Here is an 18,904-nt window from a genome sequence, read left to right as displayed (position 1 = left end):
CCCTCGCTCCTCTCCCCGCTGCTCGGCCGTCCCTCGGGCCGGGGGATCCGGACCCCCCACGCCCCGCCCGAGCCGCGGCCCCTTTAAGGGCCTTGAACCGCGGGGGGGGCGGGTCACGCGCGGCCGCGGCGGGAGGGGGCGCGCGGGCGTGCGCGAGCCGGCGGCGGCACGAGGAGGGCGGGGCCGGGGGGCAGGGGGCGGGGCGGCGCGCGCGGGCGGGCGGGATTATTATGGGCTGTGGGCGCCGCCGCCGCCGCCGCCGCCGAGGGGGAGCAGCAAGATGGAGCTGTCTGCAGTGGGGGAGCGCGTCTTCGCCGCCGAGTCCATCATCAAGCGCCGCATCCGAAAGGTGAGAGGCCGTCCCCACTGGGGCTACGGGACCCCCCCCCCCCCCCCGCCCCCACCTCGGTCCTCGCTGCCGGGCCCCGGCCGCGCCGCTGGCCCGCCCGCCGGGCCCCCGCCTCACACGCCCCCCCCCACGCCTTCTCCCCCGTGTGTTTCAGGGGCGCATCGAGTACCTGGTGAAATGGAAAGGCTGGGCCATCAAGTGAGTGTATCCCGCCCGGGCTGCGGCGATGGGGGGCATGGGATGGGGCAGAATGGAATGGAGGGGGAGGTATCTGTGTGTGCGGCTGCGGGGGGATTTGTGCGCTAACCGCTTCGCTTGTCCCCTCCGCTGCTCCCGCCCCGGCAGGTACAGCACCTGGGAACCCGAGGAGAACATCCTGGATTCCCGCCTCATCGCCGCCTTCGAGCAGAAGTGAGTGTTCATACCCCGCCCTGGGCTGGGGGGGCTGCAGCAGCAGGTTTGGCTTTGGGTGGGCGAGCGGGAAACAGCGTCCAGGCGCTCCTTTTCCTTTCCTTTCTTTTTTTTTTTTTTTCTTTTTTTTTTTTTCTTTTTAACTTGTATGCTTCTGTTTTTCCCTTTGGGAAAAGTTTTAACTTCTTGACAAATTTGATTCCCTAAAGGGAACGAGAGCGTGAACTGTACGGGCCCAAGAAGAGAGGACCTAAACCTAAAACTTTTCTGCTGAAGGTAACTCTCATTTAAATAACTTAGGCCTAGCAAAAAAATCTCTCAAACCTTGCCAGTGCGTGCCCTTGGAAGGACTGGACTTTCAAGTGACTTGTGCCTGATGCCTGGCTCTGTGAGCGCGGGGAAAACCCAACAGGAAAGGGGGGGGTGGGCAGAGGCGCAGAAGCGTGTGAGGGGAGAGCGCGTGTGCGTGCGATGGGTGCCTCAGCAGGACGGTCAGCACACGCAGATGTGCGTGGTGAGCCTGCAGCCTCTTTTTCCAGTATCCTCTCCTTCTCATGGCCTTCTGTTGCCGCAGTGGAGAGCTAGCCAGTCCTATTCCCTCTTCTTTCAGCAGGCTGTTCCATCCGACCCGTGCCCTGCAACTTAGCAGCACGCTGAGCGGTCAGGCAGCAGAGGCGGGAATCCCGCTGCCACTTGTGCTCCTCTGATTGCATTTAAGGATGTAGGTGCTCCACGGGAGTTTCGTGAAGGGTTCATGCTTTGATCTGTAAACTGCAGGCTTGTTTTGCTTTTGCAGAGGGTGGGGGGTGGCTGGGAGGAGGAGGAGTGTTTCACCTCTGCATAGGATGGCAGCTGAAGTTTCCAGTTTCCCTCTGATAGACTCAGCATTTCTGCAAGATGTCGTAGCATCTCTGCTTGCTTTCAGAGAAGAACAAGGAAGGTAGTCCCTAGTGCAGGCCTTCTTGTCCTGTATTTTTACCTTTTTTTTTTTTTTAATTAAGAACTATGGTAGCTGCATGACTGTTATGTGAGCTCTGTGAATTTATTAGTTTACAGATGAAATGCCTTGCTCTGGTCCCCTCTTCCCTCCCCTTCCTCTCCAACTGTCACAATCTCAAGTTCCAAACAAGCAAAGAAAGAACACACCTTTGTGCAGCTCAGACAGATGAGCAAGCTGTCAGTTCCCTTGGTTTTATTCTGATAGGAAGCCCTGGAACAGTCAGTGTGGACGCTGTAGTAAAGCATCACTATCACCAAGTCATCCTGTGGCTTTGGGCAAGTCACTTAGGCTTTGTGTGTGTTTCCCCATCTGTGAAACAGGTTAATACTTCCCTTTGCCTGGCAGCACTAGGAGCTTTACTCAAGTCAGCACAGCACTTTTAACTGCATGAGCACCGGAAAGCACAGTGAGGGGTAGGGTGTTACTTCTTCTCTGCTTTGAGAGGGCATAATGAAGCACGCAGAAGAAATGCAGGAACAGGCATATTCTGATGTTCTGTGTGAAACCCAGGGGACCATGGTAATCCTTGGGAAGTCCTGCTGATGGAACTGTCTTCCCTGGTCACCTCCTTTTCTGCTAACAGTGTTCTGTATCTGTAGCCTGAGAATTACAAACATACCTGATATGTCCTACCTCTTATGCTGTATTCAGGGAACCCAGGCTATTTGGCTTTCCTCTTTCTGGCAGTGCTTTAAATGTAACCCTTGTGTTTAGATTTCTAGCAATGCAAAGGAACACTTGGAGGGGAAACTCACCAGCTTGAAATAGTTCTCTGCCTGCATTAAAAAATACTGGTATTTGTAACACCTGACACTGTTCAGAGATGTAGAGAGGTGACTATGCTGTGTGTAATCAGTTTCTTTTATTTTTGATTCTGAATGTGATATGGCCATATCTATTGCCGTATCAGTCATTTAAAAAAAAAATCGCTCATTTTCACTCATTTAAAAAAAACTACAGCCAACCCCCGAACTCAAAACCCACTCATTGCTTCTCTTTTCCCCTTACCCTTTAAAACCCCCCTAAACTTAACGTGAATTATTCAGCAGCATCCTTTGAATCACATCCATGACACGTTTCTGTGGCACATCTTCCTTCTGCCAGCTCCTCAAACGGTAATGGAAACCTGTAGGTTTGCAGAGCTGGCTTGGTACTTTGTAGAAGATGAATCGTGATAGGGAGCAAGATCAGCTCTGCTGAAGGCTGGTGCCATGTTGTGGGAGAGGCTGGCAGGGCAGAGCGCTACCACTGCCGCTTGGTTTGCACCTCTGGGAAACAGAGCTGATGGAACTGCTAGTGCTCTGACTTGCTGTTCCTCTGCGACTTTGGATCCTACCCTAAAAATAGCACCCCAGACCAGGCAGAGAGAAGTAACTCTGTTTGAGCCAGACCCATCTGAACTTGTTTGAGCTCTGTTCAGGCAAAGCACAGTCAACACAACTGCAGCTAGAGCTACAACAGAGACGGTGAAATGGTTTGCAGCTCAGTTCTTCTGACCCCCAGCGATGCACATTTGACCTCTTCCAGCCCCTCGGCACCGGTGCTGCCGTGGGAGGAGTGGGATTGGGTTCTACCTTGTGCATTACTAACGGTATTTTCAGTTCTTTCAGCTGGAGAATCTCTTGCCAGTGAGAATTTCGGAAGCAGGGAAAGAAATTTGATTCTTGTATCCCAGAGGGAGTGTTTGGAGTTGGCAGTTAGAACAATATTCTTTTTGATCTGTTAACTGAACAGATTAGGCCTGGATGCAATGACGTTTAAGCAGAAATCTGGCCTAGGACTGCTTTGATAGACTAGTCTGCCTTTGACTAGTGGCAAGACTTGGTGGCTTGCTAGGATTTTTCATGTGTATCAGTGCTTAAACCAAGGCTTCTGAGTCTACAGCATGGCATCAAAATAAGTGCCCTGATCTGCCATTCAGTCCCTTGGCTTGTTGTGGGTGTTTAGCTTGCAGTTGGGACTAGGTTTATCCTGGGATTAGTTCTCAAAAGTTGCAGATAGACACCCAGGGGGATTTGCAGAAAGCATTCCAGCAGGTTAGTGGCCCACGCCTTTGGAAAAGCTTTGAAAAGCTGCATCTTTGACCACCTGCTGCCTTTTTAAGCCAGGCTCCTGTTTCTGAGAGCTGTCTAACACTTGCCCTTTCTATCAGACTGCAGAGGCACATCACAGTCCAGGCTTTGTAATACCCACTATCAAGATGGCTGGTGTTGAAAGTGACCCCTGCAAACTTCAGCTGCAGAGTTTTGGGCAGGAAATGGGTCTTTATCCTTTGCATGCTAGGGGCAAACTTTCCCACAGCTGAGCTCAGGCTTGGAAGGAGGCTGTGATTCTTGGGAGGCTGCTGGTGTGCTGCAGCCCTGTGCTGAGCGGGTGGGAAACTAAGTTCTCGGTCTGAATCAGGCAGTGCTGTATGTAAGGCTCTCACCTTATTTCTTAGGTGTCTGGCAGAAGTTATCCTTGAGGACATGGACATTGGTGTGAGGTTAGAAAGAGACGTAGCACGTGCTAGTAGGGATCTTTCTCTTCTTCTCCTACTCAGTTTGCTCTTTTTATTTTGCTTTTTTCTCTAGGCACTCTGCTGTGTGGAATGCAAACCTCACCAACTCATCTAATAAAGTCTAGCAAGTGCTATTCAGAGACAGAGCCCAAATCTGCAAGCTCAGTGGGTGGCTGGCAAAGACCCCTAGTCGGGGTGGCCATAAATACTAAGGTGACAGGAGTGAAGGTTAATGGGAAGGAAGAAGTAAGGGAGAACAAGAGTAAAGGGATTCTTAGTAGGAGAGTGGGGGAAGAAGGGGCTGAGCAGCATGGTGCTCTGTCCTTTTGCCCTTTCTTGAACTCCAAAGCTGGAATTGGGTTTCTTTTGATCTCCTCCCTGTTCGTAAATTATCCTGAGTAGTTTGAAAACAGACTGTTCCCCTTTTGTAGCATTTTGTTCCCAATCCAGAGGGAAACTTTAGTTTATGGTGGTGTTGCTTGGGAGAACTGTGCTATGAACTGGCTTGCTTTTGCCTTGTCACTTGGAAGACTGCAGAAGAAAGAGGGTGATAAAAAGGCAGAATGGCAGCCAAAAAGGGGAAAGAAGAGCTCTTGCAAATGCTGTTTGGAGCAAAGACTGGGGGAATGCAGGTGGAGAATAAAAGACAAAGCAGAGCCAGTAATTCATGAGCGAGTAGCGCTACTATGGTGCAGGAGCACCACTGGAATTGGCGAGATTTTGAAATAATTAACTAGAAATCCATTGCCTTGCAAGGTCTTTGGTTGTTTTTTTTTCTTCCAAATTGGAGAGATTTTGATACAAATCAGGTAAGAGAGGCCTTTCTAAGCACGTGTCTGTGTACGTGCTTATGTGCCTCAGTGCGTTAAGGGAATGAATGAACAAATATGCTTGCTGGGCCTCGAGGGACACTTAATTCAGAAATAGTAGGGAATGGGGGAGATACACTAGTTCCCAGGGGCAGTGAGGGAGAGCTGAACAAGATAAATAAAGGTGATACATATCCCAGACGGGAAGAGGGGGAAGGGAAGCAATCCCAGCAATTGGCTTGCTCTCATGACAGAGCACTGCAGCAAGCCTCCAGAAGCTGCATCCTGATGTAGGCTGAGCTGTAAGCAGAGAGTGAATTGCTTCGTATACATGCTGAGTACCTCTTCAGCAGTGAGCACATCCTGAGGGTGAAAGCAGCAAAACCTAGAGAGGTAGTTTCCATGTGGAAAACTTGTGAGCCGTGTAGCAAACTGTGATGACACAGCTGAAAGGATTCAGCAGGTTTGTTTTTCAAAGACCTTATCCTCATATGGCTTGTGAATGTGATTGAGGAATGGATCCAGAGCAGGGAGAAGTGCTTTTCCAGCAGACAAAATTGAATGTTGAGTCTTCTCCAAACCCAAGGTAGCAAGTTACTTAATCTGAAGTTGGAAACAGGGGAGGCATAGCCTCTGTGCTGTCCTCTGCAGTGAAGGGACAAGTTCATGTAGGTGATGCCTGAATAAACCTGATCCTGTGGTAGGAGTACTGAGCTTCCCAAGTGAGAAAGCTCTGGGGGCTGGTCTTAGATAAAGCATCTGATACGATTTTTCTTGAAACCTTACCTGGAAAAACAATCTCAAGGTAAGCTGAGTATTTGCATAATGCTCTTTGGAACTAGCATTGAAGCTGGTCACTGGGGATAGCAGTGTAGCAGCAGGGGAGCACTATTGGGGCCTAACTTACCCTCTCTCTTAATAATCTGACCAAAGTATCAATGCTGCGTGTAGACTACCTGGAGACTACTCAAGCTGGAATTTAATAAAGGCAGATAGCTGAAACATGAGTTAGAAACAGCTTCAGCCTTGAGAAAATGCCCCAGAAGTAACTGGAAACGCAGACACATAGCATGTAAATGAGATCTACTGGTTCTGGTACACTGGAAAAGTCCAGGCCATGTACCAGGACTGCTGTGCAAGCGCAAAACTAAGACAGCTCTCTCTGAAAACAGGACAGGAGCTGATTAATGTGTACAGGCAGAGAAAGTAAAATCAGCAGGGCTGTTGAAGTGGCCAGGTAGTTACCATCCCAGCATTATCACTTTAATATGGCTGATGGGAAGCTTTGCTCTTGAGTTTTTGGGGTGTATAAGGAAACTGAGGGTGTTTGTGATGGCTTCTCCCACACTTCTGGGAAGCTGCCTTCTTTCTCTCGTGGGTGATGAAGGTGGTGCTGGTGGAAGGTGGCAGTTAGATTTGACTTGGAGCAGAATGGCTCAGAGGGGGCAGAACTCCTCACTCCAAGGCATGATTAGAGGGTAGGCAATTAGAAGGATTTTCAGTGATGCATCTGTCTATAACCTCTGCCTGGCTTCTCTTTTGTGTACTTTGGAATGGGATGTTGTGTTGCATTTTGCTCTTGGCTCAGCAGTGGTAAATTGGTGAGAAACCCAAAGCACAAGAGCAGCAATGCTGGAAGGGCTGGCTGTGATGTGGAGCAGGGTGAAAAGGAACAAATTTGTTAATTCAGGCTGTGCTGGTATGTAATGTCAGAAAGCAAACTTTAGCTCGTCCTTGTGTCTGCCATCTGCTTCAGAGGGACCTGTGAAGATGGAGCAAGTACAGCCCAAATGTGCATTTGCCTGTGACCTCCTGATGGGGTCTGCAGTGTCTCCAAGTTGTGTATTGATGAGATGGGAGGGGAAGAGCTGATGTGTAGCGCAGGGAGTTCATCTGGTGTTGTTGCTGTGCTCAGGCCTGTACAGTGCCTGTGACAGGAACTGTGTCTTACTTTCTCAACAGTTTGGGGCATGGAGTAACACACAAGGCTGAGCAAAAAGTAACTAGATGGACATTGGGATGCTTTCGGCTACAGCAGGGTGTGTTGGAGTTTGTGTGTGCTGGGAACACTTCCCTTTAGCGAGGTGGAAAACAGCCCTGTTTGTTAACATGCAGAGTGTCTGTGCCTGCCTTGGGGTTATGCTGACTTGTTCCTGTTTCTTTGTCAGCTGGCTAACATGGAGTCTAGGTCCCCAGTCAGGATGAGCCTTCAGTTTGTGTTTTCTTGTACAGACAGAGAAGGAAGCCTCATTTTTGCAGTCCTTTTAAAGCCAGAATACAAGTAGTATTGAAGGCTGTGATCATCCAGTGTTAGTCAGAGAGGAACAAAATGTCTTCACGTCTCTGTTCTTTGCTCATTCAGGATCTTCTGGGGTTCCCCTGGGTATCTCTCTGGGAGAAGAGGGGCTCTGGCTAGCAGCAAAGCTCTGGAGCTGTAGGGGCAGGACTTTGAGCTTTTTGTGCAGGGGCTGGCTGGGCCCCTTGCTTAGATCTGTTAGATCCCTGCCTTTACACACACATTTTTTTCCCCAGGCATTTCTCTGGTAGGAGGCACAGCCTGCAGGGTGACAAAGGAGATGGAGTTGAGTGCTAAGCTCTTAGCTGGCAAGAAGCCATCCCGATCTTGGCGTGTGGAAGGGGCAAGGGGATGGAAAAGTTGGGGAGGAAAAGCAGCTGTCGTCTTCTAGCACTGCAGTTCTTGCGGTGCCCACGAGGTGGGGGAAGCTGCTCACAGGATGGGCAGTCGCAGGGTGGGGGCTCGCCTGTCCCCTCCAGGCCTGTGTGACTTCTACATGTCACCACTGCTGAGAGGGAATATGGAAGGGGGCTGGTTGGGGCAAGTACTGGGGTGCAGGTGGAAGGATGAGCTATACAAGCAACAGTGCTCTGATGAGATGTGATGTAAGAATAGGCTTTGGGTTTCCGTGCCCATAGGTCATACAGCACCAGCTTACCAATGAAACTGTTGTTCCTGCTGCCAGAAAATGTTCCTGTCTCTGGTGCATGAACCAGGTCAGGTTTTGGCACCAGAAGAGCTTAATATTGTTCCCCTGGCCTGGCTCTTGGGGAGGGCTGGCACAGAGCAGTTGAATGGGTGCTATTCCTGCTCTGGTCCAGTGCTAGGTTTCAAACAGGTGTGGTGCTCAAAAGTCAATCTTTTCCTTAAAGGAGCAGTTAAATTTTACTTGAATTCCAGCTGGCCTCATCTCTGACTTTAAACACTGGACCTTGCTCCCACAGCACAGGATGGATGAATGACTTGCATGTGACCCTAGTTAAAAATCAGATCTCTAAATTTCTTGTGTTTAACAAAGACTGCTCCATCAGACCATTCTCACCACCTCCATCTGTGTTCCTCAAGACTCACTTCTACCACACTTTTGAGAGGTGATTCTCATTAGGTATTACTCTGCCTCTTCTCTCTTACCTTGTGCTCAGTTTGTAGAGAACCTGGTACAATACCTATGTAAGTTTGGGTGTTGTCTCAGCACTGACAGCCCCAAGTGCCAAGGATGATGCACTGACAGTGGGAGGCTGTGCACATTGACTGATTATCAGCCCCCCAAGGGGGGCTTTGAGGCCATTAACTCTTAACTCTGAAACATGCCTGGGAAGTAGAAGTTTCTCCCTAGGAAAAGCATGTGTCAACAGGTGTACAGCCTAGGGAAACATTAGCTGCCCAAAAATGATACAGAGTCCTGTGCCTGTGTGGGGGCTGTGCTGGACCTATCAACAGTTTGTAGGTGTGTACCTGTGCTTGTCGTTGGTGTTGGGTATAAATTTGTAAATTTATAAATTGGTAGTGCTGGTGAGTGCTTGGCCTGAAGTGAGCAGTGTCTGATCTGAGATCTGTCTGCACCTAGGCTGCCTCTCTGACCCTGTTTGTTTTCTTTCTCCCCACCACCGCAGGCTCGGGCCCAAGCGGAGGCCCTCCACATTGGGGATGTACACTTTTCTGTCAAGCCTGGTTCCAGTACCTCCTCTCCCAAACTCCACTCCAGCGCCGCAGTGCACCGGCTCAAGAAAGACATCCGGCGATGCCACCGCATGTCCCGGCGCCCCCTGCCCCGTCCAGACCCCCAGAATGGCGGGAGCGTGGGTGGCGGGGCTGGCATTCGTCCTCCTGTCTCGCCCTTCTCAGAGACCGTCCGCATCATCAACCGTAAGGTGAAACCCCGTGAGCCCAAACGCAGCCGCATCATCCTCAACCTCAAAGTCATTGACAAAGGTGGGAAGCCAGCCAATGGGGCTGGGGGCCTGGCTCGGCCCAAGATCCCATCCCGAAACCGTGTCATTGGCAAGAGCAAAAAGTTCAGCGAGAGCGTCCTCCGCACTCAGATCCGCCACATGAAGTTTGGCACCTTTTCGCTCTACAATAAGCCGTCTGCTGCACCTACCCCCTCTCTGGAGGGCAAGGGGGAGTCCGAAGGCTCCCAGGCAGCCTCCTGTGGGCTCATTATGGGCTCCACCCCCTATGATGCCCCCAGCTCCAGCTCCTCTGGCTGCCCATCACCTGCTCCCCACTCCTCCTCTGACCCAGATGATTCCCCTCCAAAGCTTCTCCCTGAGACCCTCAGCCCAGCCATCCCCGACTGGCGTGAGTCAGAGGTCCTAGACCTCTCAATCCCACCTGAGTCAGCTGCCACCAGCAAGCGTTCTCCCTCGGGAGGGTGCAGTGGGGGGCAGACGCCCTCCTTGTCCCTCTCCTCTTCTGACCCGGAGCAGGAGGCCGGCAACTGGCGTCCTGAGATGTCCCCTTGCTCTAATGTGGTGGTCACAGATGTCACCAGCAACCTCCTCACTGTAACCATCAAGGAGTTCTGCAACGCAGAGGATTTTGAGAAGGTGGCAGCAGGTGGTGGTGGAGGAGGCAGCAAGTGAGCATCCAGGTCCCCTCACTCCAGGGGTGTGGGGGGAGCTCTACCTGAGAGAAGTCGTGGTGCGAATGGCTGTCCTTAGTTCTCCTTCTCCCCTTGGCTGTCCCTCTGCCCTCACTGCCACCCTTCCTCCTCCTTTCCTCCTGCCCACTTCCTCTTGCCTGGAGGCTGGAGTTTGTCAGTGGGGCTGTGGGAGGACTCACTGTTCCTGGGTGTTGGTACTGCTAGGAGGAGGCAGGGAGGGTTGTGGTGGGGCTGGGGAGTGGTTGTTTGTCCTTGAATGTGGTGTTGTCCAACAGGCGGTGGAGCCTTTGGGGCAGAGGGATGAGTGAGCATGTGTCTGTGTGCCTGTGCAGGTGGTGAGGAAGGTGCTGTGCTTCCTCATTCCCCTTCTTTGACAAAAAATGAAGAGGAGCTCCAAACCCTTGAGGGGAGGATGTAAGAGGATTGGAGCCCTTGCTCATGTCCTCCAGACCTTCTCCCACAATGTGCATGCAGACTCTTCCATTCTTGTTTCCCCCTTGCCATGACTACCATCCTGCCATCCTTCCCCTCTTGGCCTGCGGACTGGATCTGCCCTCTCTTCTACTGTCCTTGTGGCAGTAGCTGATCCAGATGCCCTCAGAGTGAGGGGGAGAAGGACAGGTGAAATGTCATGCCTGGAAGGTGCTTGAGATAAAGCTGGGGTGGTGGGGGATGCCCCATGCAGCCTACACCTCATATTGGCTTCCCCTTTCCTTTGACTATTGGTGCTACCTTGGCAGTTGTATGGGCGCTTTCAGGTGCCCTGATCCCACCTCTCCTCCTGCATCTTCCAACCTGTTTGGCTCCTCAGGAGAAAGGGAAGAAAAGAGGAGTCTGCTTCCAGCCCATATCTTCCTCCTGATGTTCATCACTTGCACTAGTTTGGGAGAGAGGGACACATGAAATGCCTTTCCTTGGTCCTTCCATGCCGGAAGCAGGAGTGGGCTGTGCATCAATCCTTCAGTCTGTGGGGAGATAATGCCAACACCGTGACACTGCCCCAGCCTCACGAGGCTGCTCTCCCGCCCTGTGCATAGGCTGCCCCCGGCCCTCTTTGCTTCCTCTTGCTCCTTCCAAAGGAAGGAGGTGTGGATGCTAAGGCAGGTTGTTTGTTCTTCCTGCTTGCCTTTGCCCCTCCTGCTCTCCTCGTTCTGGTGGGTGGCCTGGAAGAGGTTTCCCCTCTGTCTTTTCGGCATCTGAAATAGCCCTTACAACTGTCAACCAAAGGTGCTCATAAGAAATACCTGTCTCTCTCACATCTTTATGCATGTGCGCTGGATCTCTTCCCCCTAAAGCTCCTGTGAGCTGATGTAGAAATTCCTTCTCTTCACCCCTAGCAAGTAGGAGGGAGCAAGACCACAGCTTGCTGTTTGTTCCACAAGTTCCCTCTTTCCCTGACCAGCTTTGTTCACATCCAAAATAAGCTCTATTTTTTTGCCTGCCATTTCTGGCTTGCTCTGTTTCTGTGTGGGTCGTAAGCTTCACGGTGAGAAGCCGTTCCTTTGCTCTCCTTGTTTCTTCTTCTCGAACAGGACTGAGCCTGTAGAGGCAAGAAAAGGAGGTGCTGATGAACTGGTGGGAGAGCCTCACCCTCTCAGCCCTGTCCCTGGATGGGGCAGAGGGGTGTCACTTCTACATAACATGCTGCAGAGGTGAAAAGGGTGGAAAAAATTCCTCATGCCAGGGCTCATTTACTTACAAACATGCCCTGGGCGGGTGAACACAAGTGGAATTGGCCCCTCTGGTGCTTTCACTCAAGGATATTCAGGAGCTGCTGGCTCCCAGGAGTGCTCCCCTGCAGTAGTGATTTTGTGGTTGCAGTGATCTGAGGAGAGAAGGGAGGCAATTTGTGGGAGGGAAGTAATATTTGTCTGCCCAAGGGACATTGTCAGGGTGGTAGAGGGATAAACCAGCTTCTGACCTTAATTAGGGCTTTTGTGCCCAGAGCTTGTCTATTCCCTGCCTCCAGCGCTTGGGTTGGTGTAATAAAATCTTTCCTGCCCTCCCCACAAACCTTGCCTTGCAGTGGGTGGCATTCCAAGCTGTGGGAAACGGTGAATTCACACCAGTTGCGGTTGGGTGTCTGTGCAGACAGTCTGAGGGGGATTCCAGGTGCTGTTAGCACCACCCTTGGTACACCTCTTCCTTTTTCTTGGTTAAAGAGCTTAGTTGACTCTTTGGGGATGTGCTTTCATTCACAGCTGAAGCTAGGGGCAGGGAGAAAGGGACTTCCCTGATCCATTCACCAAGCTAAGGCTTTCTATAACTTGTTGGACTTGTGTGCGTGTCTGTGTTAATACCTGCTTGTATTTTTTGTGGATGTTTTTTTCGTTTGGGTTTTCTTTTGCGCATCTTTCCTGTGCCTGGCACACCCAGGGGTCCCTTATGTTAACATAGCCTATCCATTTGACTGCAGCTTCAAAGATGAGCAGTTTGTAGGCATAGGGAAAAGCTCTTTCATAGGAAAATAGCAAGGAGATTATTCTCTTTTTCCTCCCCCTTCTGAATAAGAACTAATCTGTGGCTGTGAGATAAAAGGAGCTGCTTTATGGGGTGGATGCAAACCAGCCAGTCACTTTAGGTCGTTAAGTTACTGTTTGGTGTGTATGTGGTGATGTGTTTTGTTTTGTGGTATCAAGGTTCTGAAAAAAGTGTTGAAGCGTTTAAGTGGGAGATAAAAGGGAACTTTAATAGGAAACTCTTGATGTGTTTTGGCCAAGATGTGTTACTTGGCAGAATTCTTTTCCCCAGTGTCTCTTGTATGGTGTTCTTTGGGGGCAAGGGGCAGGAATTGTTTAATTGAAGGGGTTTTGCCTTTCTCCAGAGTGGCAAGCAAGGGAATTGTCTGTGAAGAGCAAACCAGTGGGTCATTGTAGGGATGCTCTGCAAGGAGGCTCTTCCTGTGGTGAGGAATTGAGGGGACTTGTTGCAGCAGAGAAACTCGTGCAGTAGATCCTCTTTGTGGAGGAAGAAAGGAGTATGATCCGGCTTGCAGACACAGCTCACCTGCTTGTGTGACAAATCCCTCCCTGAGTGGGTCACCAGGTGGGAACCAAACCCTGAACCTCTGGATCCAAATTGAGGATCCCATGCTGTTTTGAGTTAGAGGTTTGCTAACTTGAATGCAGCAGTCGCCTCAAGTTCCCTCAGGTGGACAAGGCACTTGAGGCTGACTAACCTACCTTTATATTCACATGGGCTGCACTCCTCCTCCTGAATTTTTGCCTTTGCTCCTTAATGGAGATAGCAAAGAAGATTCATCCATGCCTTTTGAAATGGGCATGGAATTGAGGGAGGAGTTTATTTGAAAGTATCCCCTTCCTTTCCCCATAACCCTTAGAAAAAAAAAAAAATCAACAAAAACAGGGAAATATTCTCTGTGTCTGTGCCATGTTTGTTCTCGTCGTCGTGTTTTTAGAGGAGATTTTATGATGGAGTGGAAAAAGTGAAATGATTAGTTTTGCATAAAAAAAGAAAAGTTTAAAAAAAATTTCTACAGGGAGAGAGCGAGAGAGAGTTTAAAAATGAATAATAAATGCAGTGATTGCACAAAAAGTAGTGGTATTAGATGGTCCTTAGAGAAAAGAGTATTTTGTAGTATCAAAGCATGTGTGTCTGGGATGGTGTTTGGCTTGCTTGAACTGGAGGGAAAGGCATTCTAGGACTAAGCAGCGATCTCTGAGCTGAAAAGGCAAGTTGCATGTTGGAGGAACCCTGTCCACAAACCTTTCCCGTCCTTGCCTCCCAAGTGTTGGAGTGAGTTCCCTTCCCTCCCATACCTCTCCTGTGAGCTAAGGTGGAGTCTCCAAGTGGTTTTCTGGCTGAGCAGCCCTCAGAGATGGCCAGTCACATTCTGACAGAATGTGGATCAGGTCATGAACATGGAAACAGTTGACTTACTTTGCATGCACAGCAAGCTGCTAACATTTGGGGTTGGCATGTACCTTTCCTGCCAAGTTGCTGTCTCTTCTCTTTTCCATCCCCTATATCCAAGCAAAATTAATCATGGTGGGCTTATTTCCTGGGAAGCAGATATGCCTCACCTCTGTAAGGTTTCTTAACTTCTTCCAATTCCAGATGGGCGGTGGCATTTTTCTGTATAAAATTCACCACATCAGGACAGAAAACTGAGTCCTGTTAGTGTGTGTATTCCTGTATTGCAGCACCCCTTCTCCAACAGTGGCTGGATCTCTCGAGGCAGGTAAGAGAGCTGCCTTCTGTGCTCTGATTGTATTGCTGAGGGATGTGCACCTTCTTCTCAAGGCCAGCAAATGCTGGAAGATTTTAGGGTGGAGAGGGGAGAGGAACACCCTGACAGGACTGTGCTCAAGTAGGGCAGCTTTCTTCTCCAGCTTCCTTTGGGGTGGTGGGCAGGAGTTGCCTGAACATTCCTTCAGAGCGAGGAGGCAGTTCTTGAGTGCTGGCTTCCCTGTCCAAGATGTCTGGTGTTCATCTGGCACGTGGGAGTGACTGCAGGGAAGAGGGAAACCACCAGATGTTGGTGTCTGAACAGAAGATGGCAGGCAGGGACGCTTGAACAGCTTTTCCCGTCTGGACTTCTCTGGTGCCCTTTGCAGTGGCTTTGCATGGCAGATGACTGATGTCTCGATGCTTCCCATACCCTGGGCCGCACATGGGAACTTCTCTCTCTGCCCATCAAACTCTGTTGGTGCTTCCCATGGCTTTCAACTTGGAACAGAAACCTCCTGTCTCGTGCACTCTTCTCAATGATGAGCAGCATGAGACTGGAGGGGCATGAAGCTAATGTGATATGAGCTCCTTTGGGGATGAAAAACAGAAATACTGTGGTGAGCAGGCCCAGCTGTGGTGAGCCACTGCTTAAATTCTGTTTTCAAAAGAGAAAGGGAGCATTTCTCTGTGTCTCCCCTTACTGAAGTTCCCAGGGAGATTTTGTGGAATAAATAAATTAAAAAAAAAAAAAAATTAAAAAAAAATAATCACAACCACAATCATGCTTTTTACCAGGTAGGAGCTGTCTCTGAGCTGAGTCTTCCTAGGGATATCACTCCCTTCTCCAGCCCCTCTTTGTAGAGGAGGCTTCAGCAGCTCCTAGCGTTTGGAGATTATCACCTTCCTGGGCACTTCCTGGCAGAAAGAGGTTGCCATGCTTGAAGGATGGTGTCCTGAGTTCCCCCCCACTTCTGCCCATCCCAGGCCATGGCATTAGTGGGGCTGCTCAGGAGCAGGTTCTTCCCAGGGAGGTGTAACAAACCTGGAGTGCGTGTTTGGCTAAGTGCTTATTTTCCCTTTTGCTTCCTTCCCCACCTTCTGACAAGACTTTTTCCTCCTTGCCTGGCACATCCTTTTACTCCAATGTCGCTTGCTTTTGCTGCATTTTTCAATTGCCCAATAATCACGCAAGAGCTGGGATCTTATTTACTTCTTATATATAAATATATGAATATATAAAGCCTCCCCCCCTTTCTCCCCATCTCACCCACCGCCCTGTGCGCAGCCTCCCTGATCTCCGCTCTGAAGGCAATCTGCTGTAGAGGGTTCGTTTGGGGTCGGGGATTTGGTGCCTCGAGTTCTGTTTCTTCTTGGCTTGCCGTGGTTTTTCTGCCACCTGTGTCACTGCCCTGTGCCTGTGTCTCCCCCGTGCAAAGGGGATGGGGTGGAGGAGACCATCCTGCTGAGGGTGCTGGCAGCCCAGCTCTCGAGGCATTTGCGCAGAGATGGAGTGCTTAATGTTGCTTCAGAAATCCCCTACTCCCTGTCTGTGCTTCCTTCCCCAGGTAACTCCCAGAAGTCTCTTCATTTCACCAATGCTCTGAGGTTGAGAAAATAAGTGTCTTTATTTCCTTTTTTTACTTCTATTTTTGAAATCCTTCCCCAGAGTGCAATGTGTATGGTTTCTTTTTGGGGGTGTAGATGGCAGGAGATGTTGGAGTCTGTCTCCATCCTCACCTTTGCCTTTCTGTCCTCTGCTTTTCTCACATTTTGTCATTGCCTGGTGTCAGACTGATGTGGTCGGAGGTATTTGCACCCTTTTCTGTGCAGGGTCAGTCTTGGAACCAGGAGCTTCTCCTGTGTTCTGTGTGGTGCATTCTAAGGTGCCCTGTGTCCCACCTGCCTCACCTGTAAACATGCAGCAGGGGCCCTGAGTTCTTCTTTATTCCCTTCTCTAAATTTCTCCTTCCAGGAGTGAAGGGAGATATAGTCCTGCTCTGGCAGCTCTTCTGTCCATTCCAGCTTCTCTCTGGTGGGAAACAAAATCACTCCAGAGTCATCCAGAAGCACAGTCCTTGGGATGAGGGTCCCTCCACCCCAGGTGAGCTGTGTGCTTTGAGCCCACACCCTCCAGGCACCAGCAGATGGCACTGGGATGGAGGAGTGGGATGCCCTCTGTGCCCCTGGGCTGAGTGAAGCTGGGAAGTGGGCAGCAGGCAGCGTGCTGTGGCACAGGGAAGAGGTAAGGTGACAGAACTGCAGCAAGATGCAGAGTTCTGCAAGTTTAAAAAATGTGTCTGCTGGGAAGAAAGGGCATGGTGGGACATGCAGGCAAAGTGTTAATTCCCACTGCAAGACCTCGGCTCTTTACTTCATTCCTTGTTCAGCTGAGCACTTAGAGCTCACATTAAATCCCCAGAACACAGCTGGGTGGGTCAAAGCACTTGGTGGGGCTTCAGGGCCTCATAGGACTAGTGGGGCTTTTCCGTGCTCCCAAGCAGCCCCCCAGCTGCTCTCTAGGGATGCTGAGGGTTTCCCTCTGGGCAGAGCAGCAGGTAGGTGCTCTTGCACAGATAGGTTGTACTTCAGCTGCCCTGGAGGGAGCCTGCTGCTTCCAGCCCCTAGCTGCAAAGTGGGGGCACAATCTTAGGTCAAGTTCTCAAATGGAACAAAAAAATTAATTGTTGTGATGACTTTTTTTAGAAAAGAGTTGTCATGTCTGCACCTCCCCCAAGCGAATCAACTCTGTGTGCTGTCCTTCTTCCTCTTCTCCCCTGTGCCGTTAAGCCTTGTACACTCCCTAAGAATAGAGGAGACTCTCTGCTTTGGGATTTTTTTTTCCCCCATTTGTTTTCTTTTTGCATAGAAGGTTGTCTGCCAGTGGTGGAGGATGGGGGCCTGCTTCATCTCTTCCTTCCTTTCACCTTCCCCTGTGCCAAGCTTAGGCTCAGATGCTGCAGATTCCTGCAAACACTGAACTTGGAGCAGGCGAGTGACCCCACTGAGTTCTGTGGTGCTTGGGTGCTTCAGATTCTGCCTGTGCTTGAGCTTTGGCAGCATCAGAGCCCTTCCTTTCTCTTGGAGAAGGTCAGTCCTAACTCTAAGAGTGCTGATAGTTCTGGTGCAACCCATCTGTCTCTTCATTTCCCCTCACTTGGCATACAGAGTGAAGGTGGTAATTTTTTTTAATTTAAAATAAACCTAAATATGTATCTTGTAATTTTTTTTTATTTTGAAAAAAAATGCATTTAAGGATTGTGCACGGATGAATTGTATATCTATATTTTTTTTTTTGTCTTGCAATTTTCATTTTAAATATAGTGTTTGTTCAGTTTTGTTTTGTTTTTTAATCCAGTTCCCAGCTGGCTAAACTCTGTCTAGAGTGGATGGGTGGGAGGCAGAGCCACTGGAAGGGTGATTGAATCACCCCTTCCCTTGGTGCTTCCTACAAGAAACTGGTTTGCTCCAGGTTTGGGGGTGGGGGTTGTGCTAATTACTCTCGTATTCTTGTACATTTTGTTCTTTCTGCTGCTCTTGAATATTGTATCAATGCCAGAAATGGGGAGTTAAAAATTTAAAAAAAATTAACCCCAATAAATTGTTACATTCCAAAGCCTGTTGTTGTTTTCCTTGGGTGGGCTGTGACTTGTGGAGCTTGGGAGGAGGGTAGCTACGGCAATGCCTGCCCTGAGCCAGAACCGATCACCTCTGCAGTCAAACATGAGCACCTGCAGCCTTCTTGGGCACCGTGGATCAGCCCTGGTTTGGTCTTTGGACTTCTCTGGACACAGAGGAGCTCTGACAAAAGACAAGGGAGTATTCTGGAGTGTTAAGGGAAGAGGGAATGTTTGCGAAGGCCAAGCTGTAGCAAGTGGAGCCTGAATGCCCTCTTCCCAAGTGCTTTGGAGAATCCCCAATGGGTCTCTCACATCTTTTTCTTTTAAGAATGAAATTAGATCAGAGTACAACCAAGCACCTGGTGGCTGAAAAATGCTTTATGCTTTTCCGAACTCCAGAACACATGCTTAAGTGCAATTCCTGACTAGCTGGTGTAAGAAATACGGTGGAAAATCTCCCTGTGTGTAAATGAAGCCCCAGATTCACTCCATCACTCTCCAGCCTGGAGCAGCTGCGTAAAAAAAGCTCAGCTAAACTTCTAGGGGGGAAGTGCTGGTGGTGGGAGATGTGGTGGGTTTTGGACAGAGAAGGGCTTCAGGCAGGCAGGAGAGAAGGGCAGGAAGGCAGCACTTCTGGGTACTGGGAAAGGGCAGGGTCTGGGCACAGCTCCAGCCAAAACACCCTCCGGGCTGCCCTTCAGGAGCGTGTGATGAGGTCTCGCCTGGAGGGGTGAGCTCCTTCAAGAGAGTTGCTGCCTTGAGATACTTCTGCTGCATCTGAGTTTTGGAAAGCTGCAGCAGGGCCTGCTCCAGTGGTGACGTGGCTGGCAGCAGGGAATGCTGCCCACCAAAGCCAAGCACAGCCCAGGTGTCACTCATGTCATGACATCAGGCTCACCTTGCCTCTTCTGTGTGCCAAAACACTCACAAAGCCAGCACTCCCTCCTCCCTTGCCCCTGCCCCCCTGGTTTTGCTCAGAAGCCAGTGGGCTTTTGGCTGGATTTGAGAACACCAAATGAAGCCAACTCTCACTCGTACTTTCTGGAGCAGGAGGAAGGAAGGCTGGAGAGACAAACCCCAGCCTGACTGAACACATCCAGTGAGGTCCTGCATCAGCACACTGGTG

At 50.2% G+C, this 18,904-nt stretch overlaps 1 protein-coding gene across 4 annotated transcripts; it reads left to right on the top strand.

Annotated features, from left to right (window-relative positions):
* Nucleotides 1–208: 208 nt before the first annotated feature.
* On the top strand, nt 209–17,774 carry LOC131592995 (chromobox protein homolog 6-like). Of its 4 annotated transcripts, none has more exons than XM_058865077.1 (5): nt 209–349; nt 504–547; nt 695–760; nt 970–1,036; nt 9,033–17,774. In XM_058865077.1, the coding sequence occupies exons 1-5, from the start codon at nt 281–283 to the stop codon at nt 9,948–9,950; spliced, it is 1,164 nt and encodes a 387-aa protein (XP_058721060.1). In that variant the 5' UTR covers nt 209–280; the 3' UTR covers nt 9,951–17,774. The 4 variants fall into 4 exon arrangements, with proteins under 4 accessions (XP_058721060.1, XP_058721058.1, XP_058721059.1 ...); XM_058865075.1 differs by having other exon boundaries at nt 8,979–17,774; XM_058865076.1 differs by lacking the exon at nt 504–547 and having other exon boundaries at nt 230–349.
* Nucleotides 17,775–18,904: the final 1,130 nt, after the last annotated feature.

The sequence above is a fragment of the Poecile atricapillus genome, chromosome Z (genome assembly GCF_030490865.1).
Source record: "Poecile atricapillus isolate bPoeAtr1 chromosome Z, bPoeAtr1.hap1, whole genome shotgun sequence".
Lineage (NCBI taxonomy): Eukaryota > Metazoa > Chordata > Aves > Passeriformes > Paridae > Poecile > Poecile atricapillus.
This window is presented reverse-complemented; position numbering and strand designations above follow the sequence as displayed.

Coding starts and splice junctions, on each gene's coding strand:
- LOC131592995 (XM_058865074.1), top strand. CDS start 231: ATGGGCTGTGGGCGCCGCCGCCGCCGCCGCCGCCGAGGGGGAGCAGCA. Junction 350..694: donor TCAAGCGCCGCATCCGAAAG/GTGAGAGGCCGT, acceptor CCGCCCCGGCAG/GTACAGCACCTGGGAACCCG. Junction 761..969: donor ATCGCCGCCTTCGAGCAGAA/GTGAGTGTTCAT, acceptor GATTCCCTAAAG/GGAACGAGAGCGTGAACTGT.